This window comes from Furipterus horrens, unplaced genomic scaffold (assembly GCF_987537825.1).
Source record: "Furipterus horrens unplaced genomic scaffold, mFurHor1.1.pri manual_scaffold_5, whole genome shotgun sequence".
Lineage (NCBI taxonomy): Eukaryota > Metazoa > Chordata > Mammalia > Chiroptera > Furipteridae > Furipterus > Furipterus horrens.
The window spans coordinates 107513341-107539868 of NW_028327175.1; the positions used below are offsets into that span (position 1 = coordinate 107513341).

General features: G+C 43.2%; 1 protein-coding gene across 2 annotated transcripts in view; it reads right to left on the minus strand.

Moving 5' to 3' along the window:
• SHISA9 (shisa family member 9) overlaps nt 1–25496 on the minus strand; it is a 281819-nt gene extending 256323 nt beyond the window's left edge. For both annotated transcript variants that reach the window (XM_090279144.1, XM_090279143.1), the window contains exons 1-2: nt 24811–25496; nt 12396–12523 (exon numbers count right to left, since the gene is read on the minus strand). In XM_090279144.1, coding sequence (XP_090135270.1) covers nt 12396–12523; nt 24811–25496 — 814 coding nt within the window. The remainder of the gene's footprint in view (nt 1–12395; nt 12524–24810) is intronic.
• Between the last annotated feature and the right edge of the window lie 1032 nt (nt 25497–26528).

The following is a 26528-nucleotide window of genomic DNA, read 5'->3' on the forward strand; positions in this document are numbered from 1 at the left end:
AACAAAGGGAAAAGAAATTGGGACAACTGTAACAGCATAATCAATAAATCATATTAAAAAAAATTATCTCCATGTTATAGGTGAAACTGTTACAGGCTCAAGGTTCCTGTGCCCAAGGTGAGGAAAGTGGCCCCTGCTCCTGAGCCACACAACTTGGTTTGTCCCAGAATCTGCCCAGACACCATCAGGGTGAAGCCACCGGGAATAGAAAGGGTGGGCACCAGGAGCCCACAAAATGGAGCTAGCAAATACCTCATGAAGGGGGAGGTTTGAAGAAAAGTGGGAGGAATGCCCCCAGCCGAAAGCCACACAGCTCAGACATTGACACCCCCTGAGTCTGCCACAACCTCTACATCCCCAGCCCTAGCAGCTCACTCCTCAGCAGGGCACAAGGAAGTCCAGAGGATAGGGCTACTGCGCTCCCCCAGGCTGATGCTATATAAAGGGTAGTGCTCCACTCAAGAAAGATGGTGTCTGCAGTCCAGGAGAGTGACTTAGCAAAGGGATCCTGGCAGCTGTCTCTTCAACTTTCTCACCAGAGCCCAAACCCCGGTCTCTCCTCACACAAATCTAATCCACTCCACCCTCTCTCTGCCAGAGCCCAGGATGAATGGCTGCAGATGAGATTTTGTGCATTGACTCTTTAAGAGGGTGCCTATGTCTCTAACAGACTCCTATCTTTCCCTGGTGTATAGAACTCTGCCAATTTTCATAGCCAGATGGTATACGTGTGCCTTTTGCCAGTTCTGGTGCTCTCTGCTGGGGATCACTCATCTCAGAGAGAACCTCTGCAGCTGAGATATACCTCTAGAATCTTAGCCACTGCCTATGGGAGCGAAGCCAGCCCTTTTCACACCTCTGCCCGTCTTACCATTCTGGATGTGGCTTCTTCTGTAAATCCTTGGTTATAAGACTTCTCTTCACCCAGTCTTTAGTTTCTCATTCAGGTTGATTGCTCTATATATTTTAGTTTTGATTCAAGTTTGGCCCTAAGAGGAGGTGAAAAGAGCTTCCATCTACTCTGCCACCACCTTTGATTCCCCAGAAATTCATTTTCTTATGGTGCTGAAAAACCTATGGCTTCAGATATGACTGGATCCAGGAATTCAAACAATACCATCAGAACTAAATTCACTCCACCTCTCCCTTCTGCCTTTCTCAGCAATGTCTTTATTTCATGGCAGGTTCTCTTTTTGGTAGTGAGATGACCTCCAGCAGCTCCATGTGCACATCCTATCTTCCTAACAACCCTAGCAGTAAGTGATTTTTCTCTACAACAGTTCAACAACGAAGTTATGAACCTAGTTCATGTTGAAATAAATGAAATGTTCTAATTTACATAGGGTTAATAATGATACAACTGAAGATCATATCTGTATCTATAAAGAGGTCATCATCAATGACAGGAGCAAGATTTTCAGTACCATTTTATGTGAAGATTTTTATAATTATGTGTATGGATACAATACTCATTTAATTAAAATAATAATAAATGAATGTTTTAAAGAAGCAGTACCAGAATATTAACCTAGCCATCTCTAAGTTAATTAGAGAACAAAAATGTTCATAAGAAACAATTTTTTAAAACATACAATGTTTTTGATAACAAAGAACTGTTTGATTGATGATCTTCTTTGACTTTGAATAGATGCACTAAAACTTTTCAAATAATGCCTCTGAAGAATGAGATACTTTCTCCATTCCTTGTTACTACTAATAAAGGAAATCAAATACCACATTACGTCCTCGCACAATTTCTGATTCATGGGCTTTAGGAAACTCAAGGCTTTGTTAAAATGCCAAGAATATCTGAATATTCCAAAGGGCTTCCTTTGGATAATCAGCGAGGCATCAGACTAAAGCAGTGCTGCACCAGTAGCTATGAAGTCTACCCCTTCTTTGATATCCTGAAGTCCATTTCAGAGAACAGCCAAGAGAAAAGGCATTTGTGATCAGTAATTGTGCCCTAAATATTCAATAATATTTTTAAAACAATATTAATCTGACAAGTTTCATGGTTGGGTAACTTTAAGAGAACCATATACTCTCCTGGATCACAGTTTTATTATTTGTACAATGCACAGAATGGACTGACTATAACCTCTATGAAGTCATGTACACATATATACATACATATACACACACAGATTGCTAATCTTTGTACCCCTAGCACGTAGTTGTTGCCTAATAAATACTCATTCAATGACCAAACTATTTAAGAAATGCTCAGTGATTACCAAAAGTGAAATCCACGTTCTCATTTTCCACTGATTGGAAGCCAAAACATAAACTTAAAAAAAAAAGAAATGGTCAAATGAGTTTTTCATGAAGGTCTAGTTTCATTTTACTTAGGAATTATATTTTATTAATATTTGGTGTTAAAATGTACATATCATTTATGAAATGATGGTAATAATATTTAGTAGTTACTTTTTACATAATTACCTTGCTTTCAAGTTAGCACACTATGTTTTCCCCCAGTTTTTCAATTACTTTTTTACCTTTAATCATCTTTGAAACCAAAAGGTGGTAAACCAAAGGCAGGATGCTTCCCAAAGTTCCTTTCAGCTCCAAAATTTTATGAGATAAACTTTTCTTTTTTATCATTTTTTATTGTTATTCTATTACGGTTGTCCCACTCGTCCCTCCTTTAAGCAAGGGATGGGATGGGCGGAGGAGATAAATTTTTCTTACTAGTTCAAACTGAGTAAGCACTGTCAGGGAATGATTCAGCACCACAGATCTTCCAGGTGCAGGTCCATATCCCTGGAAAAATGGCTGAATTTAAATAAATAAAATACAGGCTCTTCTTTGAGCATGGCAGTCATGCAAACACAACTCCAGGCATAATACCTAAATTAATGAGTTTAAGTCTCCATTTAATGAAATATTTAGAGTATGATTACACTTAGTTTCATTAACAGCATTCTCAAACTAATGTAATGGGATTTCCTTTTTTCAACTTGTAATTAATTTTATTGAGAATTTGTATTGGGATTTTTTAGGCAGTTTCCTCAAACCTTATTATAAATTATTTTAATATATGTGTTACAGTATTAAACTATGTTGTTTAATTTTATATTGTCTATTATTTTTAAAAGAAAAAATTTCAACACTAATCTTGAAGAACAGCATGCTAACTAAATAAAAGAGTTCTCTGGAAAGAAACAGTATTCAATACATGATAGCTGACCCTGAAGTTTTGATCTTCCCAGGTCAGACATGGCATTTTTATTTTCCTACCAAAAGCAGAGTGATCTTAACCAAACAGAAGGCTTCTTTTCCCTTTATACAACTTGTGTAACACTAATTAGATCTGCAAGAGAGATCAATACATAGTCTAAGACTGATTGTTCTCCCTTCTACCAAAGATGAGAAAAGTCAGAACATGATAATTTTCTGCTTTCTTTCACTCAGATCCTTGAAAGTTATTGGGGAGTATTTCCCTTCCAGAACAAAATATCAATTTCTAAGGAAAATCTATTCTAATCTCTCTTTCCTCTTCTTCAGCCTCAGGTGTTTTGAGGAAGCCTCTTGCATGCTGCCATAGCATCCTGTGCTTATTCCTATCCTGCTGGTTCTACAATCACCTGTTTACTCTTCCACTCCCTGATATATCAGAATATCCAAGAGGATATTTCCTATCTTTGTCCCATTCATCTTTATACCTCCAAGTCCTTGCACTTTTCCTGACACATAGCAAGATGTTAATAGATATCAGTTGAATGCTGATTGATTAAATGGAAAAATTATTGACAAGAAAGCAAATAATTAGCTAAAATCTGAGTCCTTCAGGACAGAAATTGTGAGTTTATCTCAGTCAGCCTATTTTCAAAGATGAGTATAATCTAATGCAGTAATTGTTAGTGGAAATCAATAAATGATAAGAAGAAGAGGCATAATCTGGTACATCACCCAGTACAGGTCCTTGGGAAAGGCGTGAGAAAGGTCGTGAATAGGGTACAAGTTTCAAAGCCAGAAAGCGTCTGAACTCTTTATCAAACACCTCTGTGACCTTGGGCAAGTCACTTAAACTCTCTGAGCCAGAGTTTCCTCATCTAAACATAACATGTGGGTGCAAATACCTATTTCAATTATTTCATGGAGTTGTGAAAAGTAAAAATGCATGCATGAGGGATGTGCAGGAAAATGTTATTCTGTTTTATTTATTACTCTTGTTTTATCCACACTAAGTGCCAATCACATTATAGGCATGTTACATCATTTAACCTGAAATATAAATAAAAGTGCTCTCCTAAAAGAACTCTATCCAAGGATAGGCTTTCCCTGATGTAGAAGGAACAGAACTTGGCATCTTTTTTAAGTAAACCAGACACTGTGATGAGCACTTAGGCTTTCTTTACAAATAGTCCTACAGCTGGTTGCAAGCACTTTGGAAAGGCAATGCAAATCTAATTAGGCAATGCCATGTGGCCAGCATTAGTAACAATTTTTGAAAAGAGCCCTGGAGATGACTTATGGAAAGTGGTGATCTTTTTTCTTTTAAGGGCTCTATTTCTGTTGTTTGCATGTACACACACACACACACACACACACACACACAGACACACACACACAGACACAACTCATTTTCTGGGTAGAAATACAAGACATGTAAGAGGCCATAGAAGCCATACAGATTCCTGTTGGCCTGGTCTGCCAGGGTAAATAAAATATTAAAATCAATATTCCTAGCAGAACAAAAGCTCATGGGCTTTTAATGGGAATAAAAGAAAAACAGATGAGAGGAACAAATGGCTAAGAATGGGACAGCTGCTCCATTAGAGCTATTTCCCTGGGAAAGAATTGACAGTTTCTTCAGATCTCATTTGCATCAAAAACATTAGTAGTAACAAATACACACACCACACACACAAATTGTGTTATCAGCTGGCACAAAGAGTAAAAACATTTTCATTGTGAAGACAACTGCACAGTGAATTCATGCTGACGTGTGTCACTGTCCCCTGGTGGACAGGTCACGTTAGCACTAATGTTCACTCATTCCAAAAATAATAACTATAACCACCAACATTTGTTACCAGGCATTATGCTTAGGTCTTTCTACATGTTTGTTCATTTAATTTTCACAGCAAAATTGTAAGGGAAATAATATTTTACCTCTTTTATAGAATGGGAAACAGGTTCAGAGAATTAATTTTTCACGATTGTGCAGCTTACAGGTGGTAGAGCACATACCCAGTCCAGTTATGTCTGCCTCCTACGTCCATATCCCCCACACCCGTGCTGCACTCTCCCAGAGACATCTTAGACATGCTTAGCGAACACTGTCCACATGTTACAGACACACCTATAACTGGATACTTCAAGAGAAAACCAGAGCTCTTGATCAAAAAGCACCCAAAGTCAATTCAGGCAACTGCACTGAACCTACAAATGTAGTTAGCTGACCCAATACATACCCACCCACTAACTCTTATTTACCTTAAAATTTACTGACCTGTGGGCCAAAAACCATTACAGATCTTCAGATGGAACAGCTAACCTGCCCAACTATGGAAAAATGTTTTGGTTTCAGAAACAAGAGCATTGGATGCTGAGGCTTCAGAGGAGAGAGTTAAAGCCTTACATGAGTTACAATTAGTCAAGTTCCCTCAAGGCTCAAAATCCCAAGGTCCTGCTAATGAGTTCCACCAGGCTTATTATGGAACTTGGGCTAGAGATTCATGCATGCATGCATGCATGCATTCGTTCATTCAATACATACCTATTGAGCATTGTAATATCTAGGCACTGGAGATACAGGAGTAAATAAAACAAATGCAATCTCTGTTCCCACCCTGCTTCTCAAGCAAGACCTTCTGGGAGAACCTTCCCCACTGCAGCCCTGAGAGGACTGCACTCCACCCAACTGACTGAACATGGTCACACAGCTGATCCAGAGGAAGCCAGGCCCTTAGCTAATCAGAAACCAACCACATTTTCTCTCTCTGAATCACGTGAACTAAAAAAGGACATGGTGCTTGAGCAAATTAAGGACAGAAAAGAGAGTGATGCTGTCTTTTCCCACTCTACCTACTGCAGTTCCTGAAGTGGTCCTCATTCCCACCCTTCCTGAGCCTGGCTGTTCACCAGAAGATAGCCCATGTGCATCTAGGTTCTGGGGTGAGACAGACCTGGGTTTGAACCCTGACTCCTCTATCAACTATGATGTCATGAACAAGTTCTTCAATCTTTTATTTTATTGTGAGTATTTTCAAATATACACAAACATGGAACAGAATAATTCTATTTGGTCACCCAGCTGCAATACTATTTTCCTCATTTTGCTTCATCTACCATCCCCACAATTTTTATATTTCCTAGAGATTTCTAAAGTAAATCTCAGTCATCATGTTAAACGAATTCCTTAATTTCCATAAATCTCGGTTTTCACCTTTATAAAACAGGAATAATAATACCTCTTTCACAGGCTTTTTCATCTGTTGGACAAAAATTTATGGAACTGTTGCCATGAGCCAGCCCATTTCCTGTGGCAGGGGGTGCTGCTGGGGTCGTCGGCAGCCGTCCATCTCGAGAGACGATGGTGTAGCTTCTTAAGAGTCTATCTGCACCGCCGAGAATGATTGTGCAGTCCGACTCGGGAGTGACACGGTATCTGTCTCCTCCCGTGCTGAATCGACATCTTGCGATGACGCTGGAGTGTCCTCTCCAGTGAAGCTGAAGCTACAGAGCCTGGGCGGGGTGATATGGAGGGTCTGCTGTTGCCCATGCAGCAGACCCCCCCCTCTCTTCGCAGCTGAAGGGTCCAAGGGAAAGACGGAGTCAATACAGCTTGGCTTCAGGTGCGCCGCAGGAGTTGCCGGTGTTGACTACAACGTCAAACCGCCTTAGGGACTCCGGCTCCGGATTTTCTGTCGGGGTTTACTCCCTTAGCCTTTCCCCTGAAGAGGTATGCCGCAAGGCAGCGGAGGTTTTTTGGAGTCAGAGTTTTCCTTCTCTGATGTGCCCTGACTGGAAGATCGAACCAGCGACACTTAGCTCGCAGGCCGACGCTCAATCCACTGAGCCAAGAGTGAGTAAATTAGTGTTAATCACCTATAAAATGAGTGAATTAAGAATTACTGTACAAAACTATTGTCAAGATTAAAGATAACATATGAAAAGTGAGACTTAAAAACACTATGAATTGCCATGGGATGATGGTAATTATTACCAGATTTGAGTGGTTTGATTTAGTGTCCAAATAACAGGGAAAATACCATAGACTCCCATATGTAAATCATATCATGGAAACGAGAAAGCTTCCACAAAGTAATTCCTTTTCATAAAGTGGGTAGAGCATTCAGCAATATAGATAGCAGAGTTAAGAAATTTCTAGATGAAGCTATGCCATTGTAGAATGAGACAGCTGAGCTGCTGGGGTAATGCAAAGTATTTGCTCCCACTGAGTTTACACTGTAGTGGAAGAGGCATAAATAACAAATGTGACAAGTTTAGAGAGAACAAAAGTTATGAAGAAAACAATGCGACATAGGAAACAGTAGGTGACTTGGAGCCTAGAGGCAGACAAGGAAGTCCTCTCCAATGAGGCAACAGTGGGGTTAAGCCATGAAGGGGAGAGGCCTGGGAGCAGTGTGCTGCAGGAAGCAGCACAGCAAGTGCAAAGGCCCTGTGGCAGAAATGAGCCAAGCTGTTTGAGAGTTGTTTTGAGTATGAAATAAGCTAATACATTCAAAATTTTAACACATGATGCCTGGCAAGTAGCAAATGCTCAATAAATGTTAGTTATCATTTCTCCTAAGAGAGTACTCATCAGAAGACAGTAAGTACCCTGGAGTATATTTTGGAAACAACTCTCTTTCCTAGAGTGCCAATAGATCTTTTGGTTCACTTAACATATCCTTTAACAACTTCAACTCCTGGGGGAAGACTTTCTCATTCTGCAAACACCTGTACCACAAGGAAAAGTCATGTACTACAGTGGTTACAAACACCGACCTTCGGGTCTTACCTCCTCTGCTTAAATCGTAGCTTCACCATTTGGTAGCTGTATGAACTTTGGACAAGCCACCTAACTCTCAGTTTCCCATCCTTATGATGGTAAAAATAATAGTACTAACTTAATACGGTTTTGAAGATTCAATGTGTTGGGGGTTTAAAATGCTAAGTTACTGTTAATATTACACTATCTTACATAATTTTTACTCTTTTATATTTTTATATCTATATTTACCCTTCTGCCTTCCCTGATTAAGAAAGCCCCCCACACTTTTAAAAACATATTTTAAAATATCCCTACCAGTATCTCCAAAAGTCAAGTATAAGATATCTGAGTGCCTTGGCATATACAGACAAATAAATGGACATCCATCCGGCCCTAGATATGAATGGTACAACATTTTCAGAGACTTAAACTGGCCTGCTTTTCATCTGATTCCTTATAGATCCACTTGGGGATGGTCCTGGGGGAGTAGAAACTGAGTGAGGCTGAAATCGTTGCCAGGTCTTTCTGATGGATTCTGTGTCCTAAAATATCAAGTCAGCAACCTCCTCAGTTTGGGAGAGACCTCACTTGCTCAGATTATGCTGTAAAGCACACAGTGTAACATCAACACTACTTCAAAGAAGGGTCATATGTTTGAATGGAACCTGTTGCATGAGTATATATGTGGGAACACACTCAGGACAGCAATGGGTTCTCTTCCAACACTGACCAGATGAATAATTTTATATGGATGTTTTTATAGACACTGGGAGACATTTCTTTTATACTGTGACAATAAAGGCTTTGTAATTGCTGCTGCCTTATTTAGTATTGTTTCTAGTTTTTACTATATCATTAAACAATTCAGCACAATGAAAATTCTACTACCAATTTTCTGTACTAAATATAATGTAGTATGCTGGATCAGATCCTGGAACAGCAAAAAGACATTAGTGAAGAAACTAGTGAAATTCAAGTATCTCCAGTCTAGCTAAAAATAATGTACTGATGTTGATTTTTTAGTTTTCACAAGTGCACCACAGTAATGTAAGATATTCACACTGGGAGAGAGTGGGTGAGGAGTATACAGAACTCTGTGTACTCTCTTTGCATCTTTTCTGTAAATACAAAATTATTTCGAAATTAAACTTTTATTTTTTAAAAAAAGTGTGCTGAACACAAAGGAGTTGAGAAACATTGGTCCAGGTTGTATTCTTGTATCCATGGTCTTTCACTCACATCTCCCATCCTTAAGACTAACGGGAACCTGTATTTACTCTGCATTCCCAAAAGGGGTGAGGGTATCATTGGCAGTCAGGGAGTCTGGGGTGGGGGTGACAGAGTACATTCATAGCACTGAGGACAGAATGTGCCTTCAAAAGCAAGCTATAATTATACAGGAGTCAAGGAGCATTTGCAGAAAATCACTATCTCATCTGAATCTACATCCTGTTAATCAAAGAGGTCGAAGCCCTTTTGATTATCAGACTAAATATTTTTAGGCAATATCACTGAATGCCTGGAAAGAACATGAACAGCCTCAACTGAAGAAAAATCCATCTTCAGATAGAGAGGCAAGTCCTCTCTATCACAGGAAATATCAACTATAGGAAATTTATAAAGAAAGGTTGGTAAAAATGTCCCCAAATTGAAGCTTTCTCCTCCCTATAGCCCTTCTCCACTCCCCGCTTCTAAATATCCAGGCTTCTACGCTGACTTTTCATTCTCTTAGCATTTGTCCCAAGCACAAGGGGAAGATCAGAACATGAACTAGCATTAGTATGAAGAAGATGAGGAGAGAGAAATAGATGGAGATGATTACATATTCTCTTAAAGCAATGTCGAGTGGGTCACTGAACAGAAATGAAGATGATATTTAAGATGGGACTATTGAGTTCCCAGTCAAATCTGATAACTTGGATGTTAAGTGAAGAACACCTTGAAAATAGCATGATACGCCTCCTTCTTGGCATGTCACAAGCAGACATATCTTTTTTCCATTTTTTGTGATAGTAAATATTTGTAGCTTCTATAACGTTCATAAAAGACTTTCTTATTCAATAAGCATATTCTAGTTTGGATTTCCAGTTATCAGAATACATTCCTTCTCTCCTGGTTCTTTATTGGTCAGTGAGCTCTGGTGACTGGATGGCTTCTTGAACCCCTAAGAGCTGATAAATATAAATCACCTAGTCCTGTCCTCTTAATGAACTCCAAAATCTTTCTTTTTTCTGAAGATGCAAATTTTTCTCTGTGTTTATAATGTATAAATGGCTCCTACAAATCAATAAAAGGATAATGTCATTACAGGAAAATCTGTCATTACTACCAACTACTGAATTAGTTACATAAATTAAACTTATTAATGCAAATCTATGGAAAAGCTGTACGTGTCTTATTTTCCAAATATTCCTAGGGATTCTAGGAAATAAGAATTGCATCAACCTAGCAGGATTATATGAAATTAATATCTGTGGTAATTCTTATGAGAATGCAGTGTTTGTGGCATTACACCTGAAACTCTCCCTTAGGTTCCATCCTGTAGAACATTACAAGACACATTTCTTTTCTTGGTATAAAAGATCACTGATTACTGAGACACAAATACAGACTAAAAGCGAGAATGATAAGTAAACCAAGTTAGTCTGTCACAAGAGATTTATGAATTACTCAGTGCCTAGAATCCCATTTCTAAGCAGTCATTTGCTTCAGTACAATTTTTTTAAGTCCCTTATTAAGATTCATTAGTGTATCCTGCCCTTCACCTAATGGAATGATGAAACCTAGATGACCTTAATAAGTTTGTTACTCCATTTGATTGAAACATCATATGAGAAACTTGTTAACAGTCACCTTTTATAGCCAGGGACTCAGCACCGTTTCAGCTTAGTCTACTCCATGATCACCTTTGCCCACTTATGATGTTTAGGATCCATGTACACATAGGTTTTAACTTCCCAGTGCCATCTAAAAGAGAATGCTCTCACTTCCATCGAAGCCTGGACTGGACACAGCAACTGCCATGTCAGATTTGGTACAATATAGCATATCTTTTATGGCTGTGAGATGTGGTCATAAAACCTCCAATTGCTGGTGTATACTGCTGTAAAATGTGGCTTTTCTCATACCATTTTATGACCTGGTTCATAAATAAATAATGTTGAATTATCTAAAACAATGAAACCTAAGACATTCTATTTGGTACCCATTTTCAAATCATGTAAACATTGACTTTGTGAACAGACTGTACCATTTCCAAGGCCATGAAAAATTATCACCATGCAGTATCAGAGGATTCACATCACTATGTCAAATTCCACAGACATATTCCTCTACCCATCAAGCATAAAAATTTGTAACCAAAGAGTCCAAAATTATGATTCAACAAATAAAACGTCAATGTAACTCCTAGTAGATCTTCAGCAATGGCAACCCAGACTATAAAACGTTCAATGCCAGAACTTTTTCTGTTTTTAAGAACCTCCAGCTTCAACTAAATGCATCCTTTAAATTGTCTGGCTTTTGTTATTTTAAACCAAACCCTCTCCATTACTTTAATATGGGGGTTACTCGTAAACATAATTGCTAGCAATAACCACAGTAGTACACTATTGTCAAAAATTAAACCATCTTGTTTTTCCCCACTCTAATTAGTCAATGTAACAAATCTATAATGTATGTTGTATATACAGACCTTTGAAAGGAAATAAAATATTTAGGAGCATACCAAGATCCCCAAGTAGCTCCATCAGTTAAAGAATGAAACACAAAAACAAATGTAGCTTTTTTTTTTCATGAAAGAACAGCAGAATGGAATTTGCTATTGTTGAATCATGCATACACACCCCAACACAACATAACCACACTCGTAACACACCAAGGTGTGGGAGCATGCACATGTGCATGCATACATAAGTCGTTTGTGGATTATTTTTATAAAACCCTAGTTTTATGAAAAATAGATCTAATTCTTCTGAGCTAGTATCTGTCCACTGAAAACAGTATAAAACATAAAAGCCACAACTGGTCTACCTCAGGAGGCAGACAAATAAGCAAATAGAACGTTGGTTAACCAATTACCCAATCAAGATGAACCAGCAAAATGGGTCATTGGCTAAGAGATTAACTATCTAAGACAAACCAACCAAGTAATCCATTGGTTCATTAAGTACCCAACCAAGATGAACCAACCAAGTGGTCTATTAGTTAACAGAAGAACCAATCCTGAGAAATGAACCAAGTGAATCACCCTTTCACAGAGAAACAAACCAAGTAAACGCTAATGATACCAAATGCAGCTTCATCCAGCAGAAATGAAATAAAACTTCTAACTAGTCTACAGAGAGAAGCTCTTAATAGGCCCAAACACACACCAGGAGATCTGGAAGTACGACCACTGCCTTGGTCATCACATGAGACTGGAAATGAATCACACAGCTCTACTTACGAAGGTTATTTATGGGGGTTCTGGTATCCATGTTCTCATAATGCTGCACATGGACCACAATGTTGAGGTCTCTCTCCATGTGGTCAGTGTTGCAGTGACCCTGCGGCCTCATGACATCTGCAAGGGCCCTAAAAGAAAAAAGAATTTAAATCTGTTCATTCAAAACACAATGATTGGCACCTGCTGTGCTCTGAGCACTGTGCTTGTAAACAAAAGATAAGACCCCATACTGCATGGAGCCAACATTCTCCTTAGGGACAGTGAGGGGGAGGGCACAAGTAATAAGAGCAGTGCAATCAGAGGTTACATAAGGACTTCATGCAGAAAAGTTCACATGCTTCCCACAAAACTGTGTAATAGCAGTATTAGCTCATTCATAGAGTTGTTGAGAGGACTAAATGATGAGTATATGTAATGTGTCTGCACCCCATAGTTAGTCCTCCCTTATATTTAATTCTAGATATGAATACTTCATGTACAGTAATGGCCCAGTATTAGTAAGAAATATTGAGTATACTTACCATAAGCCAGGTACTATGCTAATCATCTTATGTGCCTTAACTGAACTAAGCAGCCTATAAACACCTTATAAGGATTATTACTCCTTCTTTGCAGATAAGTAAACAAAAGGTCAGAGAGGTGAATTAACCTGCTCAAGGTCACACAGCCAGCAAGTTGTAGTACAAGGATTTGAACAAGAGTCACTGTGTTCACAGCCCTGTGCACCATGTGTTGGGGGCTTCCTGTAGGTATGGAGGATGTGGTGTGATCATTACACACTCCAGACTGGAGCTTCTCTTAATCAGTAGCTGAAGATGGAGGGAAAGCACAGAACCTGGGGCACCAGCAGTGTTCTAGCTGCCTTCCATTTATCATTATATTTAATCACCTCGACACTCACCCAAGGGTCAATATTCTTATCACTATTACTTTATAAATAAGGAAGCAAGTTGAAGGGGTGTTAAAGTGACTGTATTAGTTTCTTAGGGCTGCCGTAACGAAGTGCCACAAACTAAGTGTCTTAAAACAGCAGAAATGTATTGTCTCACAGTTCTGGAGGCTATAAGTCCAAGATCAAGATGTTAGCGGGGCAGTGCTCTGTCTGAAACTTATAGGTGTTCTTGCCTCTTCCTAGCTTCCAGTGGTTTGCTGGGAGCTGCATTCCCCCCAATCTCTGCCTCTACCCTTAAAGAGCATTCTCCCTGTGCCTCTGTCTTCAATGAGCATTTTTTAAAACACCAGTCATATTGAATTAGGGGCCCACCCTACTCCAGTATGACCTCATCTTAACTGACTACATCTGATCACATTCAGAGGACCAGGGGTGTTAGGACTTTGCTCTCTTTGTAGGGGGTCATGATTCAACCTGAAACAGTAATCTTCACAATTAAATGGAAGCTTAGGAAAGAAGCTCAGCATTTGCATATACACAGAGCAGACAACTGTCAAACAAATATCATACCTAAGGCCGGACCTCAACAACACACTTTTTTCTCTTTATTAATCTTCAATCATGTGTTTATTTAGATATATGAATATCCTCAAAAGATAAATATAATATTATATATCTGTAGTTGTATGTGTATGCAAGTTTTACAAACTTGCAGCATTACAGCATATGCAGCTGCCATAGTTTACTGACTGCAGGAATAATAGACTCAATAGACAACAACTAGCCTGGCAGGGGAACTAAACAATCAGAATGGATGCCAGCTTTAAACATCATTGTTTCATTGAAAACCAGCAGAATATCAGTCCTGCTTATCCATTTTCCTGATCATGGACTCCCTGGGGGTCCCCAAGCCCTTGCCTCTATAAACAACATTCACATACATGCCCCTCTTGGACTAGGGAGAGCTTCTCCAGAGTGCTCACCCACAAGTGATACTGCCTTGTTTTATGATCTATCCAGATGTTCTTAACTAACTAGAATCCTCTGAGTCAAAATCAAGGGAGACAGAGAAGGAAGATGAGCTGTTTCAGTGAGGCCCACATATACCACCTATGAATTCAGTGGGCCCAGCTTGTCTGCTGAAAGTTACCCCACCTTAGTAGAGACTCCCAAACAGTGGTCTGCCAATCAACAGCAAGAGCATCACCTTGGAACTTTTAAAATGCAAATTTTCAGATGTACCCAAACCTACTGACTCAGAACCTCCAGGGTTGAGCTCAGCTATCTGTGTATTCACAGGCCCTCCATGGGAGTCTGCTGCACAGTCAAGTTTGAGACTAGATTAGGGTAGAGAGGCCTGATCTTGAGGAAATGGTGAATCCTGGGGCAATGAGACAATGGGCTAAGAACCACAACTGGTGAAGAGTCAGATGTGGGAGAGACACAGGTCAACACGGCAAGAGTCCCACAGGAATTAGAGGGAAAGACTGAGTCTAAGAGACAAGACAATAACAATAATTCCCATTCATTCATTCATTCATTCACCCAACATTTATTTCCTACTATGTGCCAGGCATTATTCAAGGCCATGAGTATACAGCAATATACAAGGTGGGCAAGATCACTGCCTTCATGGTGCTTATTTTCTAGGGGAAAGGATAAAAAATACGTACGTTAAATAAATAGACAAGGACTGCAAAAATTAAGTAAATACAAGTGTAACATGATCGAGAGAGACTGGTGCAGGGCAGTATTATTCACAATAGCACAAAAGCAGAAACAATCCAAATCAACTGATGAATGAATAACCACAATGGGTTATATGGAATCAAATATTATTCAGCCATAAAAAGAAATGAAATACTGATATCTGCAACATGAGTGAAGCTTGGAAACACTATGCTCAGTGAGAGAAGCCAGGCACAAAATGCTACATACCGTATGAGTTCATTTATATGAATGTTCAGAATAGGCAAACCTAGAGACAGACAGTAGATTAGTAGATTGCCAGAGGCCGAGGGGGGACTGGGGAGTGACTGTTTAGTGTAAATGGAAATGTTCTGGAATTAGATAGTTGTGACAGTGATATACAAAAAAACACTGAGTTGTACAAATTAAAATGGATAAGTTGGTGAATTTTTTTTTATTCCTCACCCACAGATATGTTTATTAATTTTAGAGAGGGGAAGAGACAGAGAAACATCAACGTGAGGGAGAAAGATACATCAAGTGCTTCCCATACACACCCCAACCAGGGATCAAACCCGTAACCTAGGTACGTGCCCTGACTGGGAATGGAGTTGAAACCTTGTGGTGTTCAGGACGACACTTCAACCAATTGGCCCATCTGGCCAGGATAGGCTGATGGATTTTTATAGGACATGGGAAGTGACTGCTGATAAGTGAAAGGTTTCTTTTTAGGGTGATGAGAATGTTCTGGATTAGATAGTAGTGATGGTTGCTCAACTTTGTGCATATACTAAACACCACTGAAGTGTGCATTTTTTTTCTAAATTTAAATAAACAGAGGGAGAGAGAGAGAGATGGGATGATCAGGAAAAATCTTTTTGAGGAGGTGACATTTGAGTTGAGCTTTGAATGGTGAGAAGGAGTTGGTCACAAAAAGGTAATGGAAAGAACATCCCAGACAGAGAAAACAGCAAGTGCAAAGGCCCTACAGCAGGAAAGAGTTCAAATATCTGAGGAACAAACAAGGTCAACAAAGCTGAAAGGTGAAAGCAAGGAGTGTGTTACAAGGTGAGAATTATCATACCCATTTTAGAGAGTGAAGAACTGCCTAAGGTAACATAGCTAATCATCAGAGGACTGGGATGCAAAGCTGAGTGTCTTAGAAATGAGAGTTCAGGCCCCTTCTCACCTCTGTGCAATAACAAAAGTATGAAACTGAATGGGGCTGCAGGGTGGGAACATTTGAAACAAAGAGTAGATGCCTCCCAAACCTAATTTGCCCTTTTCACTTCTAAACAGGTTTTTCATCACGAACTTCAGGGGAATTCTGAACACCTCTGAAGTTGAATGGACATTTTAGGTGTGCATTTTTCTCAAACAAGAAACCATGACTTTCATCAGATGCTCTAAACAGTCCCTCCAAAATTCCAAAGTACTCAAGCTTTCAAGGAGAGAGTAAAGTAAGTAATCACGTCAGATACCATGAACTTGGTCAGCACTGCCATCTGCGGATCCCCTCGGACTCTCCTGAATGCCAACATTCATGAAAACCCAGCCCCAAAGCCAACGGTAGCCCCTCTCAGAGCATGCAGCAGAGGATTCTTAGAGACTCCATATTCTGGACAAGGAGTTTGCAAGGTGTGGTTCACTCACTCCAAGGACTACAGAGTATGATCTGGCATGGGGTAGGGAAGTATGAGAACTTCTTTCTGTATACGGTCTTTAGTTATTAAAAATGAGGAAGCAATTTAATATGTCTGTTGATGTTGGTGCCCTCAGTTGGAATGCCCACACTGCAGTTGTGTATGCACCAAAAGGCTATATGCAGATGAATTACCTAGTTTTAACTAAGCTAACCATCCAGGCCTCACTAAACCGAAGCCTGAAAAAAATGCTGATAAAGCAAACCAAAGAAAACAATAGAGTTGACTCTTACCGTCTATCCAACAGCTTCTCACAGGGTTAAAATAATGATGTCTATTCAGATCAAATGAAGTCAATCCAAAATAATCAAAACTCTCATGAGAAATAATCGAACTGTGGACTTATTTATTAATGACCAACTTCATTCATGCTTTGATTGTAGCTAATGATTGTGTAAAGTCATAATGATGAGTGACAAATTTAAAAGTATTTCACCTTCAGCTCAGTTTTAAATTTCTGTCCTTATGCATGCTTTATAATGTACCTAATAATTGTTCACTGGTATGCATATATAGTCTCACCAGTAAAACAAATGTGCCTATTGGGATGTATACTAAAAAACATGTTACAAATAGGGATGTCAGAAAATGTAATGAATTAGACAATGGAAAGAACCAACCATGTGCTGCAAGCCAGATGCCCAGACATTTGGCATTTCTTTGTGGTATATAGTTTGGGTGCTTCTCAAACTTTAACGTGCATTAGCACTACCTACAGATCTAGTTAAAATGCAGATTCTGTTTTAGTAAGTCTGAGGCAGGACCTGAAGGTCTCCTCAAGCCCCCAGGTGATCCACAGGCAACTCTCTGAGTAGCAAGATCCTAAACGTATTCTGATGGTAAATTGTATCTGTCAATTTGACTAGACCACAGGGTGCCCAAATATTTGGTCAAACATTATTCTGGACATGTCTGAGAGTATGCCTTTGGATGAGATTAATATTTAAATTGATAGACTGAGTCAAGCAGACTGCCCCATAATGTAGGTGGGCCTTACCCAATCTTGAAGGCATGAACAGAACAAAAGACTGACCCTCCTGAGTAAAAGAGAATGTTCCTACCTGATAACCTTCATATTCAGACACAGACTCTTGCTATGACTATAGCAGCCTTCTGGCTTTTAAACTCAAACCGCTTGGGACCTTGATTCGGCAGATTTTGGACTTGTCAATGGCAGTTCCATATAAGAAATCTCTTTATATAGATCTATAATAGGTCCTGTTTCTCTGGAAAACCCTGACTAATGCAGGTACCATGTGGAAGAAACTACTACAGCCTGGTTATGTTGAAATATTGCCATTTTTTAGGTCAAAGCTGATTGAATATCGGCAATTTCATAAGGTTCAAGTCAGTATCAATTTGTCTATAGATTTCTGTGTTATCTGTCTCCCCCACCATTTGACTGTTAGCTCTGTTGGGGCAGGGATTGTGTCTATATTAACTATTCTATAAATAGCTCTCAGCACAGTGCTGTGTATACCATCGGTACTTAATAAATACCTATTGAATATATGAATGAGCAAATGAATAAATGAATGGGAAGGTACTTTCTTATGTCATGTAAACCAGGATGTTAGAAACCAGAACTGCTATGTGCTGGATACTGTTCTAGGCACTCAGAATGGAACAGTGGAAAAGACCGTCAATGTCCTTGCAGTCCTTACTGTGGACAGTAATGGAAGAAGACAGGTAATAAACTAGTAAAACAGTAAATTAGTAAGTTAATTTTAGACGATAACGTGAAATGAAGCAAATAACACTGAGTGATAGGGAGGAGGGAGCAAGGGACAAGAGTAACTAAGCCTAGGTGGTTGGGGACAGCTTCTCAGAGGTGACATTTGAGCTGAGACCTGAATGATAAGGAGGGGGCAGCCTCCTGAAGTCCAACAGATGAGAATTTGAGTGAAGCCAACACAATCAGCTCCAAGGTGGCAATGAGCTCGGCCTAATTAGGGAACAAAAGAAGAAAGCCTGCATCCCTTTCTTTCCAATTTCTGTGAGCAAATAAAGGGCCCCAATCCTTCTGAACAGAGCTCAGAGTCCCAGCTTCTTGCTTCAAAGCATCCTGGAGGGTCCAGAGTCTAAATTATGTTCTGACTCTTAAACACCTGAATAGACTTCCTGAGCATTTCCTCCTACCCCAGAAGCATCATTTATTTTCCAAGAATGCAAGAGCCATGGGCATGAGATCACTTTCTGTAGTAGTGGTTACATGCTGTAGACATTTTCAAGGTTCATCAAACCATTCACTTACAATGTGTGCATTTTCTTGGGTAAACTATACCCTAATGAAGGCAATTTCCTAAAATACAAGGGCTTAGTGCTCAAAAAGAAGCAACCACATCCTGCAAGGAAAAATAACTAGGAGACTTTTCCATGACCAACAGTTATGTATGCATGGCCTTCTCTGGTCTGCAGAGCTGGCTGAAGCTATAGGATAACCACAAAAGTAGGAAGAAGGGAATGTTGGAAGAAGAGAGAAAAATCAAGGGAAGAAGAGACATTTACCGCTTGATGCCATTTGTTTGCAAAAGACTCCAGCTCTTCTGAAGCATGTTTGAAATACACACAGGACACTGTGCTATGTAATTTGCCACTTGGATGTCTGATTCTGTTTGAAGGTGGGCAAAATAATGCCATGTGTTCCCTACAGGTTTCAGGTATAGAGAAGTTCAAATACATGTTCCTGACCCCAAGGTCATTTTCCATCAGTGCCTCCTGCAAAATGGCTGGCCCTGCGAAGGGCAGACACAGAACACATTGCTAGTCTTGATCTTACAGTGGCTCCTTGAACTGACTCAGATACATGTGTTGGCATTTGCAGGGCATCAAGCACATCTCTGTGATCTGAGAAGCCTGGAGTCTTACATGTTTATGCTGTAAGGCAGTGCAGCCTAGTGGTGAAGGACCTACACACTGTTTGAGTTTGAAGTCCAAGCCAACCCCTCCACTCACCAGGGGCTTGTTCAAACCTCATGGAAAGCAATCTGTACCTCTTCAAAGGCAGACTGTCATAGAGCCTACCTCTCTGAAGAGCGACATGAAATAAAATGAGAATTTACATACAAGCTCATGGCAAAATAGCAAAACCACGTTCTTCAAAATAGCAAACGTTCTTCAACATTACCTATGTCAACAATTTGCAATGCATTTTTGTAGTCATATGTGGATCTTCTCTCCTATTCTGAACTTGCCTCCTCCTGCTAAGATTAAATGCAAGTCTGGAGAAGTTACGAGACTTGGCCAATGTCCCATGCTAAATATATAAAACAGAGCGAAGGCTAGAATTGAGTTCCAGACTACAACATACCCCTTCAGTAGACAAGAGGTAAAAAAAAAAAAAAAAAATTTTTTTTAAATAACAGTTCTTAATAAGGTTGATGATAAAACGGGAACAGTCACTGAACAGTGACCATATGACAGGCCCTGTGCTAAGAGCTTTCCAGGTTCCGTCTCAATGAATCCTCACACAAATCTATGGCATAGAGATCATCATTATCTCATTTTACAGTCAAAAATCTGAGACTCAGAGGTCAAGTAACTTTCCCAAGGTCACATAGCTAGTGAGTGGCTGAGCTGGGATTGAATCTGGGCCATCTGACTTGAGCCCATGCTGTTAAGATCAGCCTGTCTGCCTCTCCAGGGACTGCAGGTCACATCACTAAGTGAATTGGGTGAGGTGGCCACTGAGGTAAATCTGAAAGCATCCTAAATGGGACAGGCACCACTCAGCAGCAACCAATAGCTGCCATGTGAAAGTGCACATCCAGTGTTGCCAGACCTACTGATTTCTGAAGAGAAATCAGAAATCTGGATTTCTGTGTGGAAATCACCCAGGTTTTAAACATTGGCAATTGGTTCTGAGTTGGTTTTAAAACACCCCATATAACAGAGACCACAGAGATTTCACAGTGAGATGCAATGAGCCTTGACTGGATCCTGGTTTGAAACACCAAACTTCTAAGACATTTTTCTTCTATGACTGGGAAAAATTTAATATGATTGTATATTTGATGGTATTATGGATTTTGTTGTTGTTGTTTTTCTTGGATGTGATACCAGAATTGTGTTATGTGGGAGAATGCCCTTGTTCTTAGACGATCTATGCTGATATTTAGGGACAAAGTGCCATGTCTGCAACTTATTTTCAAATGCTTTAGCCATAAAACAAAGGAAAAAAGTAAGACCTGAGAGAGAGAGAAGAAGAAAGGAATATTTGGAGAGAGAGAGAGAGAGAAAAAACACAGCAATAAAGCAAATATGACAAAATACTGAAAACCGTTCAATCTAGGTTAGTAGTTCTAAGCTAGGGATGCTTCTGCCCCTACATGACATTTGGCTGTGCCTGAGGACATTTTTTACTGTCATGACTGGGTTGTGGGGTGGGCACTACTGGCATCTAGTGGGTAGAGTCCAAGGATGCTGTGGAACATCCCACAGCACACAGAACAGGCCCCACAACAAAGAATTATCAAGTCCCAAATGTCAACTGTGCAGAAAGTGATAAACCCTGGTCTAGACAAAGAATCTACTAAAGTTCATTTTGATTATTCTTTCAAGTTTTTGTTTGTTTAACATGTTTCACAAGAAAAAAAATAAGAAAAACTTAAAAATAAAACTATATGTCTATTAGAAATACCTTGCAGACCAAACAAAACACGCCTTCATGGTTGGCTAACTATAGCTGGCCATTTCCAGTCACTTTTCCCAATAAGCAGTGGTTGAAAGTAGCTGCTGCTACAGCTGCTGAATGAGCATCTGTACAATTCTTACAGTATCAAGTGCAAGGCCCCTCTCCTTAAATTACTATTTTTCTCCTGCTTTCAGCCCTAATCAGCCCGGAAGGAAGCAGGTGATATGCTCAAGACTAAAAACTGACATCACAGAGGCCTCTTCTGGGAAATAAAAAACACACATGCACTGGTCACCAGGAGCAGTTTGTGACTTGGGAGCCGCAATGTGTTTTAAGTCTTTGAAGGGGAGGTGCTTTCAAATAAGATGAGAACAAACCCCCCATCTCAGTGACCCTCACAGCCTAAGACAAAACCAATTAAGAGGCTGTGGCCAGCCCAGTAATTTCACCTGGAAGCTACCTGATAGCCTCTGATGCCAGACTTGGAGTGTTGGCCACACCCAAGCATCCCTGAGCCCCTGCAGACTAATGAGTCCATTGCTATGGCTGGGACTAAAAATGATTTCCTGTATAAGCAGCCCAAGATGCATCTGGTGGGGCCTTGGGGCAGCCCCAGCACCACAGAAATAAACACCAAGGCTACATAAGTGCAGAAAACAAGCAACAGAAGGCACATGAGAGAGTCACCTTGGATTGATTCATCCACCCCGCAGCCCTATAAAATATCCCAAACCTAAGAACCGCCTTTCTCAAAGTGTGGGCCGTTATCAGCAGCCACTCAGGGAGTTTGTTGCATGCAGATTGGGGGGTCCATCCCAGACCTCTTGATTCAGAATCTCTCTAGATAGAACTCAAGAACATGCATTTGAGGAAGCTCCCCCAAACTCTGATGCTCACTCCATCTGAAACATTGTCCCAGACACAGTAGAAACCAAGGAACTAGATATTGCACAATTTTCTTTGTGACCTTGGGCAAGCCACCCAGCCTTGTAAGTGAGAATTAAAATAGCACCTGCCTCCCAGGGTAGTTATGAGAAGTAAAAGAGAGAATGTTTACACACACACACACACACACACACACACACTCTAGTGCTGTGCCTGACACCCAGAACTGTGCTGAGTAAATGGTATTTCCTTTTCCTTAGCACTGATTGACTGAACATTGTAACGCCTGGAGAGTTTTACAAATGTACAGAAATTCAGGCCCTTCCCCCTAAAGATTTTGAGTTAAATAATCTAGGGTGAGGTCCAGAGTGTGGATTTTTTCTTTTTTTTTCCATAGCATTATCAGTGATCCTAAATAGCAGCCAGGGTTGAAAACCATACCTAGGAGGCTGCCAGGAAAACACACACACACACACACACACACACACACTCTCTCTCTCTCTCTCCTTTCTTCCCAGGTGCATGCACTTGCACTCCATTCTGGAATGCCCAAAATGTGCACAAGGAGAGCCTGTGTTGAAACTATTGCAGAGGACCTCCCAGCAGACCTTTCCTGGTACCTGCAGAATGTAGCAGCAACCTGCTGAACTGGAGTGATTCTTTTTTGCCAGTAACAGAGCTGTAAGGGGACAGGACCAGAAACTTGAATCCCTGCTGGGCCCTAAGTACCTGGTGGAGTGCTGTATCAACAGGAATACCCAGATCAAGGAGGGCCTGAATCATCACTTTCTCCCATCGGTGCCCAAAGGTTAGTTCTCCCACTTTTCCTCCTCCCTGCTCCCTCTCCAGCAACCCCTCTCACCGAAACCCCAACACTGAGGAGGGCTCCTTTAAGCCTTGGTTTGCAAGGGAAGTGCTCGGTGAAGGTTTCAGCGGAGGAATTAACCCCAATCTGCATGGCAGCCTACCTATCCCCGGGAGAATCTCTCCCTACCAAGACTACATCGGCTGGGCTACCGAAGTCCTGCTCCAGTATCTCATCCTCAGCTTAACACAGACCCCGGGGATCCATTGCGATGGCAGGCACTGCGGAGAAGTGAAACCACTCCCAGGGGCATTGGCGACCTGGCACCTCGCGGGTTGCAGAAGGTGGGCGTGGCCAGCGCTGTATGCCCTAGGAGCTCACTTCAGTGCTTCCAGACCTCACCATCACCCACACCTCCATGCTGACCCAGACCGAGAGGAACTTCTTCACCTCTCTCCCCCCCAAAAAAGCCCTCCCCTCTGGAAGAAAAAAAATCATCGATACTCTGCGTATAAATAGAAAATAATTACTAGTGCGGTGGTGATGTACCTTCGACTATTTTTGCTGGAGCTCTTTGTTCAGATTTTTTAGACAGGCTCCCAGAGCGCGTACATACACACGCACGCACACACACAGGTCCCCGGCGGAGGTGTGAGGTGTGCGCGCGCACGTGTGTGTAGGGGGGACACATGGCAACTCCGTTACCGGTACTCAAGAAGAGGATAAAGCGTGCGCCCCAGCCATCCAGCAGTTCGCAAGTCGCCTGTCGCTCTTCAACCCCACCAGCCCGGACCTCACACCAGCCCCTGGCCCTTCCCGGGTAGGAGGCTGCGTCCTCTTCGCTGTGTCCTCACCTCCAAAGTTACTGGGTTGTGCGAATTAATTTAGACACTTAAAGAAAAAGAAAAAAAAAAAGCAAAAGGCAAATAGCTCCATTAATCCCCAAATGCTTTCTTCCATCTGCTGCCACTTCCTCGTGCTGGGACTTGCATAATGAATGAGGCAAAGGGAAAAGTTGACGAATCAGGGTGTCTGGCTGGGGCGAGGGGACGGCTGGCAGCACGCTGGGCCAGGGCCAGGGCCAGGGCCAGGGCTCAAGCCTTTGAAGTCTTTGCCAGCTCGGGCAAGGGGCGCAGGGAGAGGTGGTTGACAGAGGAGAGGAGTGAGGGAGTTGGTGGCGGGGGGAGGGGTGCAAGCTGGGGGGACAGAGGCAGCTGAGTTCCTGATTCCAAGGACCAAGCAGCTCAGAGAAAGCTGGGCGGCCGCCCCAAACAGGCTTTTGTTCTCGCCCTCCCTTGGCTCTCCACCTCCCTCGCCTTCTTTCCGCAAGCCGTACGAGTTGCGGGCGGCACACACTCACTCCTTTCCCTCCCTCCATCCATCACACACGCGCGCTGGGACTCACACACACCCTCTTCCCTTTCTGGCTCGCCCGTCGGTCCCTGTTAACCTAGGCTACTATCTGGAATCCGAGGGGTCGACCCCTCCCTAAAACCCAATACTTCGGGGCCACGGGCTTCCAGCTGCGTGCCTCAAGTCTGCTTCAGTCTTCGGCGTGGGGAGGGGGAACGGCAAGAGGGCAAGAGAAGGGAGAAACACCCCCCCCCCCGCCCCGTGCCCGCACACACACTCATACCCACACCTGTGCAGAGCCCAGCGCCCCCTCTTCGAACCGAAGTTGGCTTCCAGATGACATCCCCCGGCAGAGAGACTTGGGTGGGGGAACGCCATTGCCTGGGGATGGTGGAGAAGGGGGGAGTAGGGAGAGCAGCGCCCTGCGAGGGAGAATGAGGGGGTAGGCAGCCCACCTGGACATGTGCTCCCTTTGGGGCCGGTGTGCTTTCTCCAGTCCCAGTTTGGTGAAGATGCCTACGAGCACCATGACCGCCACCACCCCGCAGATGATGTAAACGATCAGGTTGGTCTTGTCCTTGGTGGGGTCGTGCAGGGGGTCGTCCTTGCGCGCGGGAGGCTTGCCCGTGTTCAGCCAGAGTGGCGTGTCGTAGTTGGTGCAGGTGCTCTGGTTCAGTCGCCGCTTCTTAAACGTGCAGCAGAACCGGAAGCCACAAGTCCCGCAGCAGAAGATGAAGTCGCCGGAGCTGCAGTTGAACGGCGGGTCCCACTGGCCCATGACATCGAAGTAGCCCCGGCAGAAGTCCGGCGTGGGCGCCCGGGTCGGGGGTGCGTCCGAGAACCCCGCGCCCTCGCCGGCCTCCCCGGAGGCAGCCCCGGAGCGGTTGTCCCCCGTCAGCACCACCACGCCGCCCAGCTGCGCCAGCTGCTCGTGCCCCGCTCGCTCCTGCGCCCGGCACAGGCGGGCGCAGAGCTCGGTGAGAAAGCAGCCGAGCAGCAGCCGGAGGACGCGGCGCATCGTGTCTCCCAGCCCGGGCTCGGCCGCTCGGCCGCCGCTGGAGCCTCTGCAGCCGCCTCTCGAAACGCGGCTGAAGCTGCCGAGGCTGCTGCCGGGGGCTGCGAGCCGCCGCGGGCCGCACATGCAGGGAGCGGCACGGGGCGCTCGGTGGTCTGCGGCCACAGCGCTCGGCTCAGCCCGCGTTCGCCTCCAGCGCGCCGCGCGCCGAGGGGCTGGCCGGGGAGGAGCGCGCGGGGCTGGGCGGGGGAGAGGATGAGTGGGGGCAAGCCCGGGGTGCAGGTCCAGCTGGCTACAAGGCGAGGCGGGGGCGGGAGACCAAAGGAGAGTCGGTCTGTCGGCGCTACTCTTCGGCGGGTGGCTCCGGACTCGCCGCCCGGTGCCTGCTCGCGGGATCCCTCTCACCTCTTCCGCTAGCCAAGTGCGCCGGCGAGAGCGGAGCGACACTTGTGGAATGAAAGGAGGACAGGAGAGAAGTGGGAGGGGGAGGAGGGCGGGCAGAGGAGGCGCTGGTGCGGGCGGGGGGACGAGCGCGAGCGGGAGAGGGGCGGGAACGCGGGAGAGGTGACTCCCGCAGGCGAGCGGGAGCGAACTGGGGGGCGTGCAGAACCAAGCCAGGCTGGCGAGCCCGGAGGAGGCAGCTTTGCAGCCGCCGAAGGAATATCTCGGGCTGCCCGGCAGGTGGAGGGCGGCGACGGGACCGCCCTCGCCCTCTCTGGGCTTGAGGCGCACCTCAGACCTGCTCCCTGCGCAGAGGTGGCTCCTCACGTTGCTTTTTCAGGGGCGCGGGCGCAGGATCTGCGACTCGAATCTGCCCAACAGGTAAAGGGTGACTAGAAGGGGATAGGGACAGTCTAGTTGGCTTACACTACAACACAAACTAGAGCTTAGTCTGACCAGGATCGCCCCTTCCAGGTATGCGGGTCCGGCTTGCCCTTTCTGCTCCAGCCAAACGCACCACCCGATGGCTCAACTCTTTGGGGCGAGGCGAGGACCAAGTATGAGCTGGGAAGACGGAGTGGGAAGCCCTAGGCCTGGGGTAAGCATCCCCGGAGAGAGGCTTGGGCTAAACTAAAGCCCAAGAGGTCCGGTGGGTAAGGAGACGCAACCGAAAAGGGCGAAATAATGGCATGCCCCGGGTGGTCTTTCCTTAGGACT